The following is a 15,491-nucleotide window of genomic DNA, read 5'->3' on the forward strand; positions in this document are numbered from 1 at the left end:
AGAAACTTGGATCCACATGCAGAAGTGAAACACGGGATCTCACAGCTGCAAGGCAGTTTGACATCCTTCACCACCACTATGCCTTATTTATTAATGATCTCTCTTTAAGAAAGGTTTAATGAGAGCCTAAGCTATCGTGCAGTTTTAGTTGCAGATTGTTGTTCAAATGAAGCAGAACGCACATATAGAACCCCCCACCCAGGACCTTTATAATTCCAAATAAAATTTACAAGTACGGCATTCCAATTAACAGAAAGAGCAGAGAATTTCTTTTTAAGTCTGAATTCTGGACCAACTCCCAGAATCCCAGCCCAGCTGCCCATTACATACACACAATGCCCAATGGCAACGACAGCCATCCACAATTGTGTAATTGTATAATGGGGAGTCTTATTAGAAAACACGACACACAACGGAAGAAACGCAGTTCAAACTCCATGGCACTACTGCACAGCCTTCCCCCTCCCTAAAGAATCAAAGTTTAAGCAGCTCATGCATTACTAAAGGGAAGATACAGCATGTCTCCCTGCGGTTGGACTCTGGTCCAGTAGTTTTCAAGATCCAATTCAAAGCAGGATAAAAGTAACAAAAGAAGAAGCATCAACAACAAAGATGTTGTTCCATTCACACATTTCCAACATCAGCAGTCATTACAGAAACAAGCACTGTCAGCCTGTCAAAGGGAGGGACAAAGATTCCACCTGTCAGGAGGCATGCTTAGACTTAACACCGAGCTGTCAGCGAGCACAAACTACAATGCACTGCTTGTTCGCTCTAATAGCTACCTTAGTGTAACAGACACAAACACTTCTGGTGGCTGGCAACTCTTTATCCACTAAATTTTGCAGGTGGTATTTTATTTTTTAAACTTGAACAAAAATCCCAACTTGCTTTTGTGCTCTGAGAAAAAAAATGCTTTTCATTTAAAAACATGTGGCTTTTAAAATTCTACCGCTTAGGAAGTTGTCCATGAAAACAGATCTGCATTTGAGACTTATCAGAGCCAAGAAAGTTTGAATTAATGTAGGTTCGCATTATGAATATTTCACCGCTACACTTGTATCTCTGTCAAGAGTAGTTTAAACACTAATTTTATACAGCAGAATGTTTCTACCTTGGCTAGGAAGCTAGAGCCTAACTTAAACACACACACACACCAAAGCTGAAAATACAGGCAGGCATTTCAAAAGACCCTATCACAACTCTAAATCCTTGTAACTTTGGGTACTTGGGTACCTTTAAAATGTAAGGACCAGCATATGGCAGAACACACTTCAGCTGCACAAAATTACCCTGTTGGATTGAACAAAACTCTGCAATACAACAGAACTCTCTGCATAGAGCCTTGATCAGGCAAGACTTCACAGAGGTCATCTGAGCTGCTAGTAGTTAACTGAAATTACCCCAAATCTCTGTACATGATGTCACTGAAACCTTCTCCAATCCACTTTCTCTCAGGGAAGTGCAAGTGTAGTGACACCTCGTGGTTACTGGTGGTTTCCTCCCTTAACCGTCCAGCACAGCTATGCAGAAATTCTCCCTCCATTGAAGAAATGTATTCATATAGAGGAGAATGATTTTCCTATTAATAAGCAAGAAAGAATAATGGGATATATTCTGAGTTTTTCTTGTGATGACCAATAATAAATCATTTCTTAGCTCAGGTCACATCTTCCATGGGAAAAGAAACGTCTCGCCGTCATTAACTTCTTTTCAACTAGTGATAATATATGATCAAATTTTAAGTAATTGAACCAGTAGCATTTAATTAGCTCTGAAAAACTATCTCAGATCATGAATCAGACTTTCTACCTGAACAAGGCTCTCTTACTAGGTTAAAAGTGTATTTCCTTCCATGTGTGATCCATCTTGAATATCTAATGAGGTGCTCTTGGTATATGAATTATAGTTCATATAGCATACATGCATTACAGCAGACACAGCCTCTTTCTTTATGTTGAGCTTCATGTCGTGCTTCAATTTAACAAAATCTTTCTTCAGAGAGTCAGCATTAAGGATGAGTAATTTACATATCTAGCTGCAAAAATTAATAGAAAGAAAAACTTCTTGTTTAAAGCTAGAATACAAAGAACTGCTATGATTTTAGACAAGACCACAGTCACCTTTTTCAGTAAGTTCAGGGCACTAGGTGACTAAAGGCCATGGTGTTTCTGTCCAAACACTGCTTCAGATGGCTTCATTACATGCTGAACAGAAAAAGTCAGCTCAGTCAACTAGTATGTGGGGACATCTGTGGCCAGCACAAAACAGGATTTCTTCTATCCGATTGGATTAAGTATCATTTTTTCACATTAAATTAGCTAAACCACAATCATTAAATGCACAAAAAAATCAGTTTTTATTCACTTTTCAAACATGTTTTTGAAGCTGTTATTATGCTTTTATGACAAGACCTAGATAATTATAAGATTGGAATTTTTTGGCTGAAAAAGAGACAAGATTAGCAAACTTGTTTTGGAAGACAGAAATTAAGACTCACAATCTGCTCAAGTGTCAAACTGTAAACGTTGCCCAATATTTGGCTTGCTCTAGAAAAAAAGATTTTTTGCTACAAACCCCTCTATTTTTAAATAAGCTTTATAGAAAACAGAAAATTCAACAAAATGGATTTTATATCTGTTCTTTTCCCAGCTTATTTGTAGAACAGTTAAAAAAAAGAGATACGTGTTTCTGCTGACTTTTTTTTTCAAATTGCAGAGAGCAAAGGTTTTCATTTTCATAATAAAAATAGCAGTGAAAGCTGAACTGCCTTACTGGATTGGACAAAGCTAGTCTTTACTGCAAATATTTCTTTTAGATGTTATCATAAAATGTAAATACTGTTGCTCTTGATTGCACGTTGACACTCATCCTCGTTATACACAACATTAAAAATGACTGATGGGCTTAATGCCCCACACGTTAAAAGCTGCTCAGAGAGGAAAGGATGTATGACATCCATTATATACACATCCACTTTTAAAAATGTTCATCATGTGGATGGCAGAAATTTCCATGAGAACAGACTCAGATTTACAATTTTATCCTTTACATTAAATAGCAAAAACTCAAAACAATCTTCAGTTCATGGTACTATATTTGGTAGATAACATTTCTATTAGCTCCAGTTGTGCAGCTGACATTAATCCTGAGGTTTTAAGAACATTTTCTTGGCTTTCTTAGGTCTTGTGTTACTATTCTCATCTTCATCTTCATCATGGAGAACACGCTGGTCTCTTTTTTTCAAGAATTTCTTCCCTATCGTTCCCACTAATGTTTCATATCTGTAAAGATAATTAAAAATGGTCAGCTTTTACTGAAATCAGTGCAAGTTCAATGCAGAAAACCACAAATCTAATCAACAATTCAACTAGTATAAAAAGCCTGTCATTAGACTTTTACGAAGCACAAGTACTACGTGATCACGGATTAAATTACTGCTCATTTTGACAGTTTAGGTTTGTTAGTAATCTGGAGCTAGGAGGTATTAGAATGGAATATACGGGTATCAAAAGGCAGAAAATATCTACAAGATTTTAACCCCCAAAGTGATAGAGATTTCACTGAACAAACACCAAAATTCCTGAGAAATCACTGAAGTATTAAATTCTTTTTGTTGTTGCTTTTTGTGTTTCTTCTCCTGCACGTAATACCTAATATATCACATATTTTAAGACATGATCAATACTGGCTAGGAATAATGTACCTTCTGGCCATTTCTTCATCTGACACATCAGCCTCCATTTTATCATCCACTTCAATTTCTTCTTTCTTGCTTTTAGAGTTCATTTGGACCATTAACTTCTGAAAATGAAGTAAGAAATAGCTTAAACATATAACCCTGACACAATGTCAACTATGCTGAAATTCACTGGCAGGAAAAGTGCATAAAAGTTAAGGATCAGTTTTAATCCCGATTTTCCTCATTTGCTGTATTCTGCTCAGGCTAAAACACAGGGCTATAAGAAAAGGTAACGTGCCTCCTTGATGCTAAGCTGAGTTTAGAGTTTGCCTTTGAGAAAAAAGACAAGATATAAACAGGGTTTTCAGTGAACTGTTCTATCCAAGCACCCTCAAATGCACGGCAGACATCTTGAGGAGACCAGACAGTTAGATCCTGATTATTTTTTTATTGTGATGTCAGCACATAGTCTTTCGAATGGTTTTGTTACAGTTGAAAAATATCTGCAAGAATTTACAATAAACTATAATAAAAACCATGAAGCAATTATATGCCAAGTCACGGCGAAAGCAAGTTCAAAATAACTAAAAGAATGCCCCATTAAATCACCTTGCATAGCCGTCCTCACATCTCTTTGTCTTTGTACTTTCATCCTCTTGTTTCAGTTCAGCAGTAACATTTTTATTACTATTTCAGTAATTACTAGTTCTATCAGCATGAATCATGCCAGAAAGAAATGAAAGACTCTCTTGCCCAGAATTTTTACTTTGGAATTTCAAGACCCTACTTATATGAGTAAGTGCTGAATAAACAGGGTTGAATATTTGTAAGACTGGGCTCTGAATTAAATGGCAGGAGTAACAGAGAGCTATTGTTTTGATAAGCTGTATGTGGGACAGTCTTCTCAGCTCAAGGAAGGAAAAATCTGCAGGAGTTATGTAATTACAGACCATCAACCCATGGAGATAAAAGGTTTCTACTTACCAGATGCTACATTGATCAACATTTTGGTTAGAATTGCAGTTTTCCTGCACATGAGAGAATTTACTGAAGGTGCTGCAAAGGCCAGACAGCACGGGGGGTGAACACTAAAATCCCTGTTCCCAAGGGTTTTAATCCTAATGTGAGACCACCTCAAGAGAGAACATTTAAATAGTACCTCAATTTCCGGATTGAATCCTTTGAAGGACATTCTGCCATAAAGTAGATCCTCACATGGCATAAAGCTTCTCTCTTCTATTATAAAGCTCCTGCATGAAACCCCAAACCCAGCATTTGTCAAACAGTGCACTTTAATATAATCAAATTAAACAAATGCAAAAAGCATTTGCTGTCTTCCCCCACACAAATAAACAAAACCACAGTGTATTTTATACCATCAACTACTTTCTGAAGCTTAATTGCTCTGATAAATCTTTCAATGCAAGGAGCTTGGAGTGCAAAGGAATACTGTTTGCCAGCAAAGCTGTGCCAGTTCCACAAGCAAAATTAACTCTCCTGACAGAAAGCACTCTTTGCTGGTAAGATTCCACCTACATTAATGCTTTTGCCAGAATAAAAATACCACATAAATATCACTCTCCAGGTGGCATTACTATACCAGCAAAAGCTTCTAATTAATTTTTCATTGTGATGTTAGACCTGGAATTAGTTGAGTCTGTCAGGATATAAACCACTGTGTAATTCTGTGTTCAAGCAGAGAAAGATTTCCCCTTTCTTCCTCCTTTCAATGAGCCTGGAAAGAAAAGAAACATGACCCTGAGGCGTTCATAACACTTGTGTCAGATAAAAGTACTTCCTTGAACTGTTCCATCCTTCTTTTCCTCTCACACACATGCATCCCTTCCCTTTACCTCTTCATCTCTCATTTAAAACAAACTCCTACAGGCACAGAAAATCATGCTGAAGAGACCAAGCTCATTCTCCTACCTCAAGGTAGGATCAGCTAAACATGAACTACGAACAGCAGAAGTCTATCTGGCCTGTCCTCAAAAGACTTCCAGTGATGAAGAAACCAGTCTCCTTAGGCCATCTGTTCGCATGCTTCAATACCCTCATTGTTAAAAAAAATCTTCCAATATCAAACTTGAACCTTCATTGCTGCAACTGAAGCTCAAATACCTTTTTGCCATATCTACTAACAGTCACGGAAAATAGTTTATGAATGACCTTATTCAACTACAGTTAATTCTCTGGATCCCAGCTTTTATAAATTATATACATTCTCACTCAATAGAATTTTTGTTCTTTTTTTAAAGGACAAAAGTCAAACTATTTTTAAAGTAGTTCCCTCGTTATTTAAAGCGCCTTTCTAAGTAGTGGGAATGGACACTTGCTTCCCTATTAGCTAAGCCTTCCTTTATTTGTGCTTCATCCATTATCTTTTCTATTTCAAAAACAGGATTTGAAGTGCGCTGGACTCAAGAAGACGTGGTCCTGAATGGACCTACACATGTGACTGGAGCTCAATTTACTAACACAAAGTTTCAAACTTTTTTTTTTCAAATGAATGGCAAAAGCAGCAATGAATGAATTGGTCCCTGCCTGAAAGAAAGTAATTACATGCATCTAGAAGAAAATGTGAGTGAAAGAAGACAAAGCGTGCAAGAAATGAAAGTAGGTCAAACTCCGGACTTGGCAACCTTAAGAATGTCCCTGAAAGTAAAAAGCTGTAATGCTAGCCTGTCACTACTTTTTTTTTTAATAGTTATTAGTAATATTTTTGCTAAAGGGAAAAAAACAAATTCTGTCCCCACCCCACAACAATGCAATGGTGACACAAAAGTACACACTTACTCTTTCTCCTTTAGATCTGGTAAATCAAGATACCAGTGTTCTTCACTAATTATCTTCTTTTCTTCCTCTTCTAGTTGTTTTTTAGTTTGTGAATCCAAACCCCTTTGCATGAACTGAAAATAAAGACAAAAACACACAGCTTCAGTCTGAGTATCTTCTGTACAAGCAATAATTACATAATCATAATTATCCATTACATACTTAACAGTTGATATAAGAAGTAAATGCTTTTTGTGATCTTCTCTGGGCTTAATCTGAGTTTGGGCAAATGGACAAAGGAAAAGTAAACATCTGTGGATCACAACCATCTGGACTGACTGGAAGTCAACAGTCAGCCACGTCCGTACTTAGATACAAAGAAAGTTTTGATGGATCTGAGTTGTCACAAATCCACAATTTAGCTAAAACATTTCTACTGTTTCAGCAAAGGCCAGAGAGAATGTAATGTTAATTAAAGATTTTGCTGTATGTCAGAAACCACCCACAAAACCAGCATTGGAGCTGTGACCTAAACGTTGGTCATAGCAGGTTGGTGACTTTTTGAAACTTCTGTATTTTCAACCATCTTCTTTTCTCATATTTCGTGTTACAAACTAGTTTGTGTTTGTAACCCAGAAGGCTAGAACCTGCTAGAACCTGCCTTTGAAATAAGTAACTGAGGCTACGAAAAGAAATCTTCTGCATCCAGCTGTGTTAAAGGAAGATTTTACCAACTCTTAACTTCTCATTGATGACCCACCAAACTACTGGTCAAGCAGTATGGTAAACACCTGCTAACTCACTTCAGGAACAGCCTGCCGAGGTAGTTGAGATCAATAAATTACTTTAGGGTAAGACAGCTAATTCTGCCTAATACAAGGACGTTCCTGCCAATTGCTTTGTCTGTGATAGCCTTTGGCAGGGAACGGGAACAGGCAGATAGGAGCTGTAACCTCTCTTGCAGCTGGGAATAGAAGAGGGCATTTGTCACGGCCCATGACAAATTCCTGAGCGTGCAAAACTACAGATCTGAGATACGTGCAACGTCCCTTACACTTCCGTTTGTATCAAGTCTGGTGCCTGAACTGACTGACAATTTAAAAGTATCGACAAAGTTAACTCACTTCTCCAGGCACATACATGGGAGAAAACAGAACTCTTCAGGACTTTACAGTAGCAATCCTTACATTCTCACGTCCCTAGGAGCTGGGACCTTCCTTTGGGCCTACAGAAAGTGTTTCAGTAACTGCCTCTGACAGAGGTGCACATTTATACCGATATAATTCACAGCAAGAGACAAGGCTACCAGCACTGTTTATACACATTTCTGTACAAAAATTGCCTTGTGGCAATCAAAGCAAACCTGCAGGCACAACACTGCGGAGACGTTTTATATCAACGAATCGTACCCCTTTCATTTAAAGCAGCATCATTTCTGTGTTTAGATAAGCCTGCAGGCTGACAGATAACACACCAGTGGGGCTCTTCTGTCTTTCAAACATTAGCAGAGACTCGGTCATAGCTTTGGTCCGAGCTACAGTGGACTTGGCTTGGGGATAAAGCCCAAGAAGGCATCACAGCACACTTCCCTCCCACAAAAATCCCGCATTACTGAGATTATTTAAAGAATATAGGTAATACATGTATGTAATATGTATTACGTGTACACACCCACATCTTCTCAGTCTTTACAAAATGCCCAGGCAAAACAAACCAAACCCTGACATATAAGCCAATACAGTGTCTCATTTTCCTTTTATATTCCTATTTGCATCCATTTGTACAAGATCTTTAATGAAAGAAAAATTGACTTTTGTTTTCTGAGTCGACCCAAAATATGTCAAAGCTTTCCAATTAAAATTACAGTATCTACTTGAGGAAAATAAGGGAATCTATCATGTGGAAAACCATATTGCTCAAGGAAATTGGTTAGCCAGTCAGAAAACTCAACAGGAGAAATTTTGCTACAAGCACGCAATTAAATAATCATTCCACATTACATTTTAAAGATTATGTTCCTCAAGATTACTACAGGAATAGCTAGATGAAAAAAACATGATTGTATTTACCAGAAATGTAAACACACGTGAATGAATTAAAAATATACCAACTGTGGAAGACGCACAGTATGTAAGCCAGTAACTGCCTGGTTATTTAAAAGTTCCCCCAAGCAACGGGACCTGGATCAAATGGTGCAAGAACTAAAAGCATGAGCCACCGTTTGACATCAAGAGGTGTGCGTAGTCTGGATCTTGGTGAAAAGGGTTTTCACAACACCACCACCGACCACATGCCACCTTTGGGTGCCCCTTCACCTGCCTACTGAATTGTTATGATACATCTTACCTGTGGAGGCAGCTCCTAAAAGATTAATTAAAACATTTGTAAACAGGTTCTGCAGAATCAAAGTGCTAAGCACAAGATCTGTGTCTGACCTTTTCAAAACCTACTCATCTCTTCTAAGCTGGTTACTACTGCTTGGGCTCTAAATTTGCAAATGTCACAGCACCACATTCAGTCTGGTTCCCCACAGACTTTCAAAGAAAAAAATCTGAAAACTAGCCTTTGAAATCTCTGGAGGGTTAATAAACTGGCAAAAACCTGCAGCATAAGTTTCACCTAAGAAGAGAGTATTACATAAAAAAGTCATACAACAAAAGTCAATCATACTGCAATCTAGGTTAAGGGAGTCTTAACTTTTAACTTAACTTAACTCTGCCCTGTGCTGCTGGCTAACTAAGCCCATCATGTACTTACCTTTGAGAGTGAGGCAGGATGCGTTTTGTTTCCCCTGTGTACAAATGTTAGCCTTTCATTAGCAGTACCTATTAATTGTGGTAAATATTCCACAATCTTACTGTAACAGAGTCCACTTTACATGAGGATTGAACTGGTCAGCTAAACACCTTTCAGACAGTATCTGAAACATGGACCCACATAAATAGGTGAAAAAAACCCCACACGTTAAATAAAACACCACAAGCAAGAAGCCACAAAGGCCCATGATAATCACTTATAAAAAATTAATGAATACTAACACTAAAAAAAAAAAAAGGCAATCCAACTTTCTAGTATGTTTTCCAACAATAAAGACTCATCCCTCACAGGAGAATGTACTTTACTGAATTAGGTGTTGTGTTATGCAACGTGAACCGGAACCCAGTAAGCAGATGGCCCTTGTGTTTGTGACTGGGAAAAGATGGAGGAAGGTGGTAAATGGACTGACGTTGTGCTTGGGTACTTTCTTGGCTATCAGTAGAAACAGACAAAAAATGAAACCCTGTCTGGAGCAGCTCATTAAAACAGCCTCTTGCTAGTGAATTTTGAGCAAAAAGCTGTAAAGAAAAAGCAAACAAAGCCACGTGCAAAGTACGAGACACAGGAGAGACGCTCGTGCCTGTGTCAGAACAGGGCAGAAGCTGCGTGTCCACGTGCAGGAAGGGAAAACATCCCCAAACCCTGCAAGGGGGACCCAAATGCGGGGCCCGGAGCACCCCGGAGGGACGGCCACGGCGGCTGGCTGCCCGGAGGGCGGCCCCATAGCTCAGGCCCTGCCCTGCCCGGCCCGGCCGCCATCTCCTCGCCCCCCCGCGGCTCAAGCCTCATGCCTCCCTTTCCCCTCCCCGCCCGCCGCCCCCCGCCTCACCTTCATGCGCAGCAGGTTCTTTGACAGCTTCGTCTTCACCTCCCCGGCCATGGCGGCCGCGGCGCTGGCACTAGGCCGCGCTGGATCCCCGAGCTCGAGTAGCGCCGCGGCCGCGCAGGCCGGGGGGGGAGCCGGGGGAGGAGGCGGCGGCGGCTCGGCTCCACCCTCCGCGATCGGGGCCGGGCCCCGGGCCGAGGAGCGGCGCGGCCTGCGGGAGCCGTCAGGGGGGCACGGCCGGTGCAAAATCTGCAATTAAAAACCAGCAGCTTTGCTGTATAGAGCTGGGTGTATGGGGTGAGGGGGAGTGCCTTCGTGAGCAGGGTATAAATCGATATGAAATGGCAAATTAGTAGGGGAAGCTTAGATTTCTTATCAGTGTTTGTGCGCTCTGGAGGCTTATGGGTTTATCCATGCTTTTCTGATGTTTATAACAGAAAAGGAGAGATATTATAAAATCTTTTACATATTGGCATTTGGAGACTGCTCGATTTGTTCAGCTTTCAATTTTTTAAAATAAGCATTGACTTTTACTTGTAAAAAAGCCACAGGTTAGTCAAACGTGGTTAAAACTGTAAAGCAAGTAAGTTCAAAGATACTACAAGAAGTTTCAAGGCTCTGTGGGTCCTGGATCATGATTTTTGAATTCAAGCTTGGCAGTGCTATCTTTGGGCTGCCAGGCTGGGCCCTGATATCTTAAACAGAAATCCTGATAGGAAATTGCCAGTTGATTCCCAGTCATAAGCAGGAACCACAATTTTTGTATATATCCTCATAAATCAGATTTCTGATGCCTGTTTTGACATTTGGCACATAAAGCAGGTAGTAAAGTAGTAAGAGTGAGAGTTCAGCGTTCAAAACTAATGAACTGGTGTGCTCAAAGTGCAAGATGCAGGTCAAAGTGAGCTTGAAGAATTTTTAAAGATTTTAAAGATTTATGATCTAATAGCGCCCACAAAAACATACAATGAAGAGCAAAGCTTGATTGCAGTGGAGAGGAGGAGGAATTATACAAATCTAGGCATATTTATTACACAGTTAAGCCCAATGGGTTAAAATGCCCACAAATAAAGCACATTCAGAGCCACAGCCACTTCAAGGGTGAGCCATAACACTGAATTTAATTTTCATATAGGCAAAACACCTTCATTTTGAGGCTCTGTAAATGAGTTGGGAGGTGCTCTGAAACTCCAGGCCCCAAAGAGAAAGTCTGTGTGAGTTTGGGAGCTTTCCGGCTTCATTCAGCCTCACCGTGTTTAGATCCTTCTCTATTCACTGCATCACTAACAGTTACCAGCACTTCCCATCAAAAGAAAGCTGGAAGAAGTTAGCAGTTTTCCAAATACAAATGTGCGTCAAAGAATGACTATACTTGTATCTTAGTAAACAAACCAATAAGGGAACACTGTTGGTTAATACGACAGCACTGTACCTCCATTAGCTCCCCACTTTTGGCCTTATTTTCTTTTTGCCATGCATTCTAATAAAGTATTTGCTTTTTGTTGATCATTGTACATTGGAGCCCTGTGTTTAATTGCATAGCTTTCAATGTCACTCAGGTTTTTTATTATTATTATTTTCTTTTCTGAGTAGTTTCAGTTCATTTATAGTCTGGAAACATACTTCAAATGACTCCTAAATACATTGCTGTGTACCCACCAGTACGTCTCCAGCCACCGAGCAGTGGCTGTGCCTGGTTTGCTTGGCGCCCTTTGCGACAGCTGTTCCCAATTCCTTGCGTATCGCCCTGTACTGCTGGCATAACAACACGTACTGTCAGTCCCTTCAGTCCCTTTCTTCAGCAGCCTCTGCTTACAATATTTTGTGGATGCAGCCATGGCACACACCAGTTGCATGATGCATTTGATGTGATACTACCAACTCTTTAATCTTTGTAATATAATCTTAAATGGCTTGCAGGAATGTGGTATCTAGCAGGGGGGTGGGAGGTGGGGAGGAAACAACGCAAGGGGTTTTGAAGTCATCTAACCATAAGGATGTGTGTCCCTTGGTGAGCAAGAGCTTGGGATCAACAGTCTCAGCCCTGTGGTACCCCATGAATGGTTGGGGTCTAGGTGCTGCACCACGGACTCGCACAAAGATGCTGCTGTTTGTTGTCTTGTGTGCCAGAACATCAGCTGACAGCCCGCCTCGATGCGTTCAGGCAGACAGGGAGAAGTGTTTTGCCGTAAACGCAGTACGGGCTGTGTGATGTTTATTTAGAAAAGTGGAGACTGTAAAAAGGCTGCCACAGAATTTGATCTATTTCGGCAGTAAAAAAGCCTAAAGGAAATTTTTGGATTACATCTGCCATCGCTAGAATTGGATGGGGAGGTTATAGATAACAATCAGCTGTCTCGTGGACCAGATTATACTGTCTGGTAAATCTGAAGACACTCCATTGATTATAGGAGAAATGTTTATGATTTACTGGTGGTGGTGGAGGCAGGGCAGAGTAGAATCCAGCCCTGTAAAGATGCCTGCTTGTTAGACAGGGTGAGGGTGAGGAGACAAGGTAGAAGGGATGCTCTGTTTAGAAAAGATACAAGGGTCATTGTAAATGACAATTAGACAGCTCTCCCCCAGCTCTGACATGGCAGCTCTGTTTTCAACCTGAAAATCCTTTTTTTTTTTTTTTTTTCAAAAAGAAAATGCTCAGGGAAATAACTCAGGGGAAAGGAGCTCCATCTCATCAAAGATTATGCATTAAGCAGACAGATAAAAGATCTTTATTCCTAGGAAACGCAGTCCCTTCTCTCTCCAGTAATTACAGAAGTCAAATCAAAGTTGCTGTTAACGTTATTTAAGAAGTAATCTCTCTTGCAACAACACAAGTGACAGTTGTGAACTAATTTCATGCCAACGGGATCTAATCTGAGGGAACTCATGGGTCACACTTTCTGTAACCTTTTATTTATTCATATTTTTGCAGTCTTGTAATTTTAACACGAAATTGGTATCTCAGACCTTAGACCAACCCATCAGTTGACTCAATTTTTTATGAGCTGTCTTTGAATCGTGAAGCACCTTTTTACATGTCTCAAAATACTCAAAGCCCTTTTTTTTCACCCTGCAAATATCAAAATTCTTATAGTATGACAGGTGAGTCATTAATTTGTGTCAAACTCCTCCACTGTGTTTTAAGCGAGGATATTATGTGTTTTTCTCTATGAATGAGGAAAAGAAAATGAGAAGGAGAGCTGCCGCAGGTGTGTTTGCAAACCTGAAAGAGAAGTGTGAAATGCTGGCTATGACGGGGTGGAATCAGACACGCAGCTCCGTGCCCTGTGCTCTGCACAGAAGCAGTGTGAAATTCCCCAAGCAGCAGACACACGGTTTTGGGATTTGGTTTTTCTCTCTCTCGCTCCCACCAAGCCGTGAGCCGCTAATGCATGCAGCACATCGACAAGTCCAAAGGTCCTGGGTGGCCGGGGATTTGTTCCAATATTTATTACCTTTGATGCATGCATGCATAACCTGCCGGCCCATCCGCTTTGTACCTAACCCACAGAGGACACACGGGTTTGTTACAGCTCTCAGCCTCAGTGTGCGGCACGGCAGCTCCGGCTGCCCTGACTCATCCTCGTAGCGTTTGAAGTCCCCTTTTCTGGCGTTGGCACCGGGTTAGGTGGCAGCTGACACACACCGAGTGTTCCTCGGCTAACCCCAAGGTTTCTCGTGGCTGGGCAAAGAATGAAGCAGAAGCTCAGCTCGTGTAATTTAGGTAGCACAGATGCTTAAGCACGATTCACGTTGCTGATGCTTTCCTTTTAATAGCCTTACACGGCTTACAATTTATGCAGTGCGAAAAGGTGTGACTTAAAAAAAAAAAGTGCTTGTAGCAAAACAGAGTTACAAAATCTCCAGAACAACCAAGCTGTGTTTTTATCCAAAAAAAAAGTGCCTGTTGTCAGTTTGGGAGAAGACAATTAATTCTAAGTGCTTTTGGCTGTCTCAGTGGCAGGGTGACCTTTATGTGAATAAATACAATAATTCCATTTGATTACAGAAAGAAGCAGCTTGATAATGGTAGCTCCCCATCTTCTACCATCACCTAAAGTGCAGGGGGGAGCAGACACCAGCCTGTCATTCTGCTGGCATGCAGATAAGCCTAAAAATTTGATCTTGTGTTACAATAATTTAACATCTCCCATTGCTAGGAGTCAGAGCAGAGAGAGTGACTGACTGGAGAACAGTGCAGAGAATGCTCCTCTTTGCTTTCCTTTAAAAATCGAGATGCATTTAACTCTTTGTTTTTGATGGAATCACAATTAAAAGAGAAAAGGAAAATATCAACCTTCCATTTGTTAACTATAAAAATGCAATCTGGCAGTGCTGCTGGTGGTTTGCTATTTCCCAGGTCAATAAATGGCTCCCCTGACTTTAATAAACATTGATGCTGCAGGCTTGTTCTACAGTGATTGAACCTTTTTATAGTTTCAACCACTCACATCGTATGAAAGCCTGAAGATTTTTTTTGATTTTTTTTTTCTTCCTTTTTCAGGAAGGTTGGTTCTGATTGATTAAATTGTCATTTTCTGAGTTAGTTGCTGAATTATAACTTGGCATTTTTAACCGTGTGATTTGTTTAAAGAGACAGCTTTTTGATATAGCAAACCAGCTGAGAATTTTTAAGCAGTAAAAGGAAGTTTTACTCACTTTGTTCTCAGCCTTTCATCACTGCCTGCCAAAAAAAAAAAAAAAAGCTCCTGAAAACAATGTAGGGGCTCTGATATGAGGAGAAGGTACTTAGATTCACACACATTTCTTCCTTATTTCATCATAGATCTGATCTGGTGGTATTCTATTGCTTTTGATTAGTAGTTGGACACCTCCTCCTTGTTAACATGTTTATCCTTCCAAGAAGAGAAGGGGAGGAAAAAGGAAGGGAAGGGAAGAGTAAATGTGAGTGCTGCTCAAGGTGATATTAAGTGGCAGAACTGTACTCTGGACAAGCTGATTTATTCCTTAATAAGTAAATGGATTTCTTTGCACTAAAATGATGGGCTCTGAGCATTCCTAAGTCAAATAAATGCAAGGTTTTCACCTGCATACAGTCTGTGCCTGGTTCAAGGGACATAGACCTTGTAATTCTTTAGATACTGAGCAAATGAATGCATCACATAGACATGATTTTTTGATTTAACTAGCTGCCACTTTCCTTCTCGGTGGATAACTGCTTGGTTTCAAGGCCTGTTTTATTTATTTATTTATTTTTCTTTCCTTCTCTCCCCCAATTTAAATCAGTGTTTGAGACAGTAAAGCTGAAATGAATGAGACTCACATAAAAAAACATGTGTGTTCAGAATGTGTTTGGAAAGAAAGGCCAACAAAACTGTCTTGTAGCACATAACGGGGTGTCTTTGGCTTTTGATTTACAGTGCCTGCAGG

At 40.1% G+C, this 15,491-nt stretch overlaps 1 protein-coding gene across 1 annotated transcript; it reads right to left on the reverse strand.

The window, feature by feature from the left end:
• Positions 1–2,335: 2,335 nt before the first annotated feature.
• MPHOSPH6 (M-phase phosphoprotein 6) lies at positions 2,336–10,292 on the reverse strand. The gene is made up of 5 exons (XM_083851698.1): positions 10,104–10,292; positions 6,479–6,591; positions 4,842–4,932; positions 3,707–3,804; positions 2,336–3,284 (listed from the first exon to the last, which is right to left on the reverse strand). Exons 1-5 carry the CDS (start codon positions 10,152–10,154, stop codon positions 3,143–3,145), a joined length of 495 nt encoding a protein of 164 aa, XP_083707824.1. The 5' UTR covers positions 10,155–10,292; the 3' UTR covers positions 2,336–3,142.
• Positions 10,293–15,491: the final 5,199 nt, after the last annotated feature.

The sequence above is a fragment of the Anser anser genome (assembly GCF_964211835.1).
Source record: "Anser anser genome assembly, chromosome: 11".
Lineage (NCBI taxonomy): Eukaryota > Metazoa > Chordata > Aves > Anseriformes > Anatidae > Anser > Anser anser.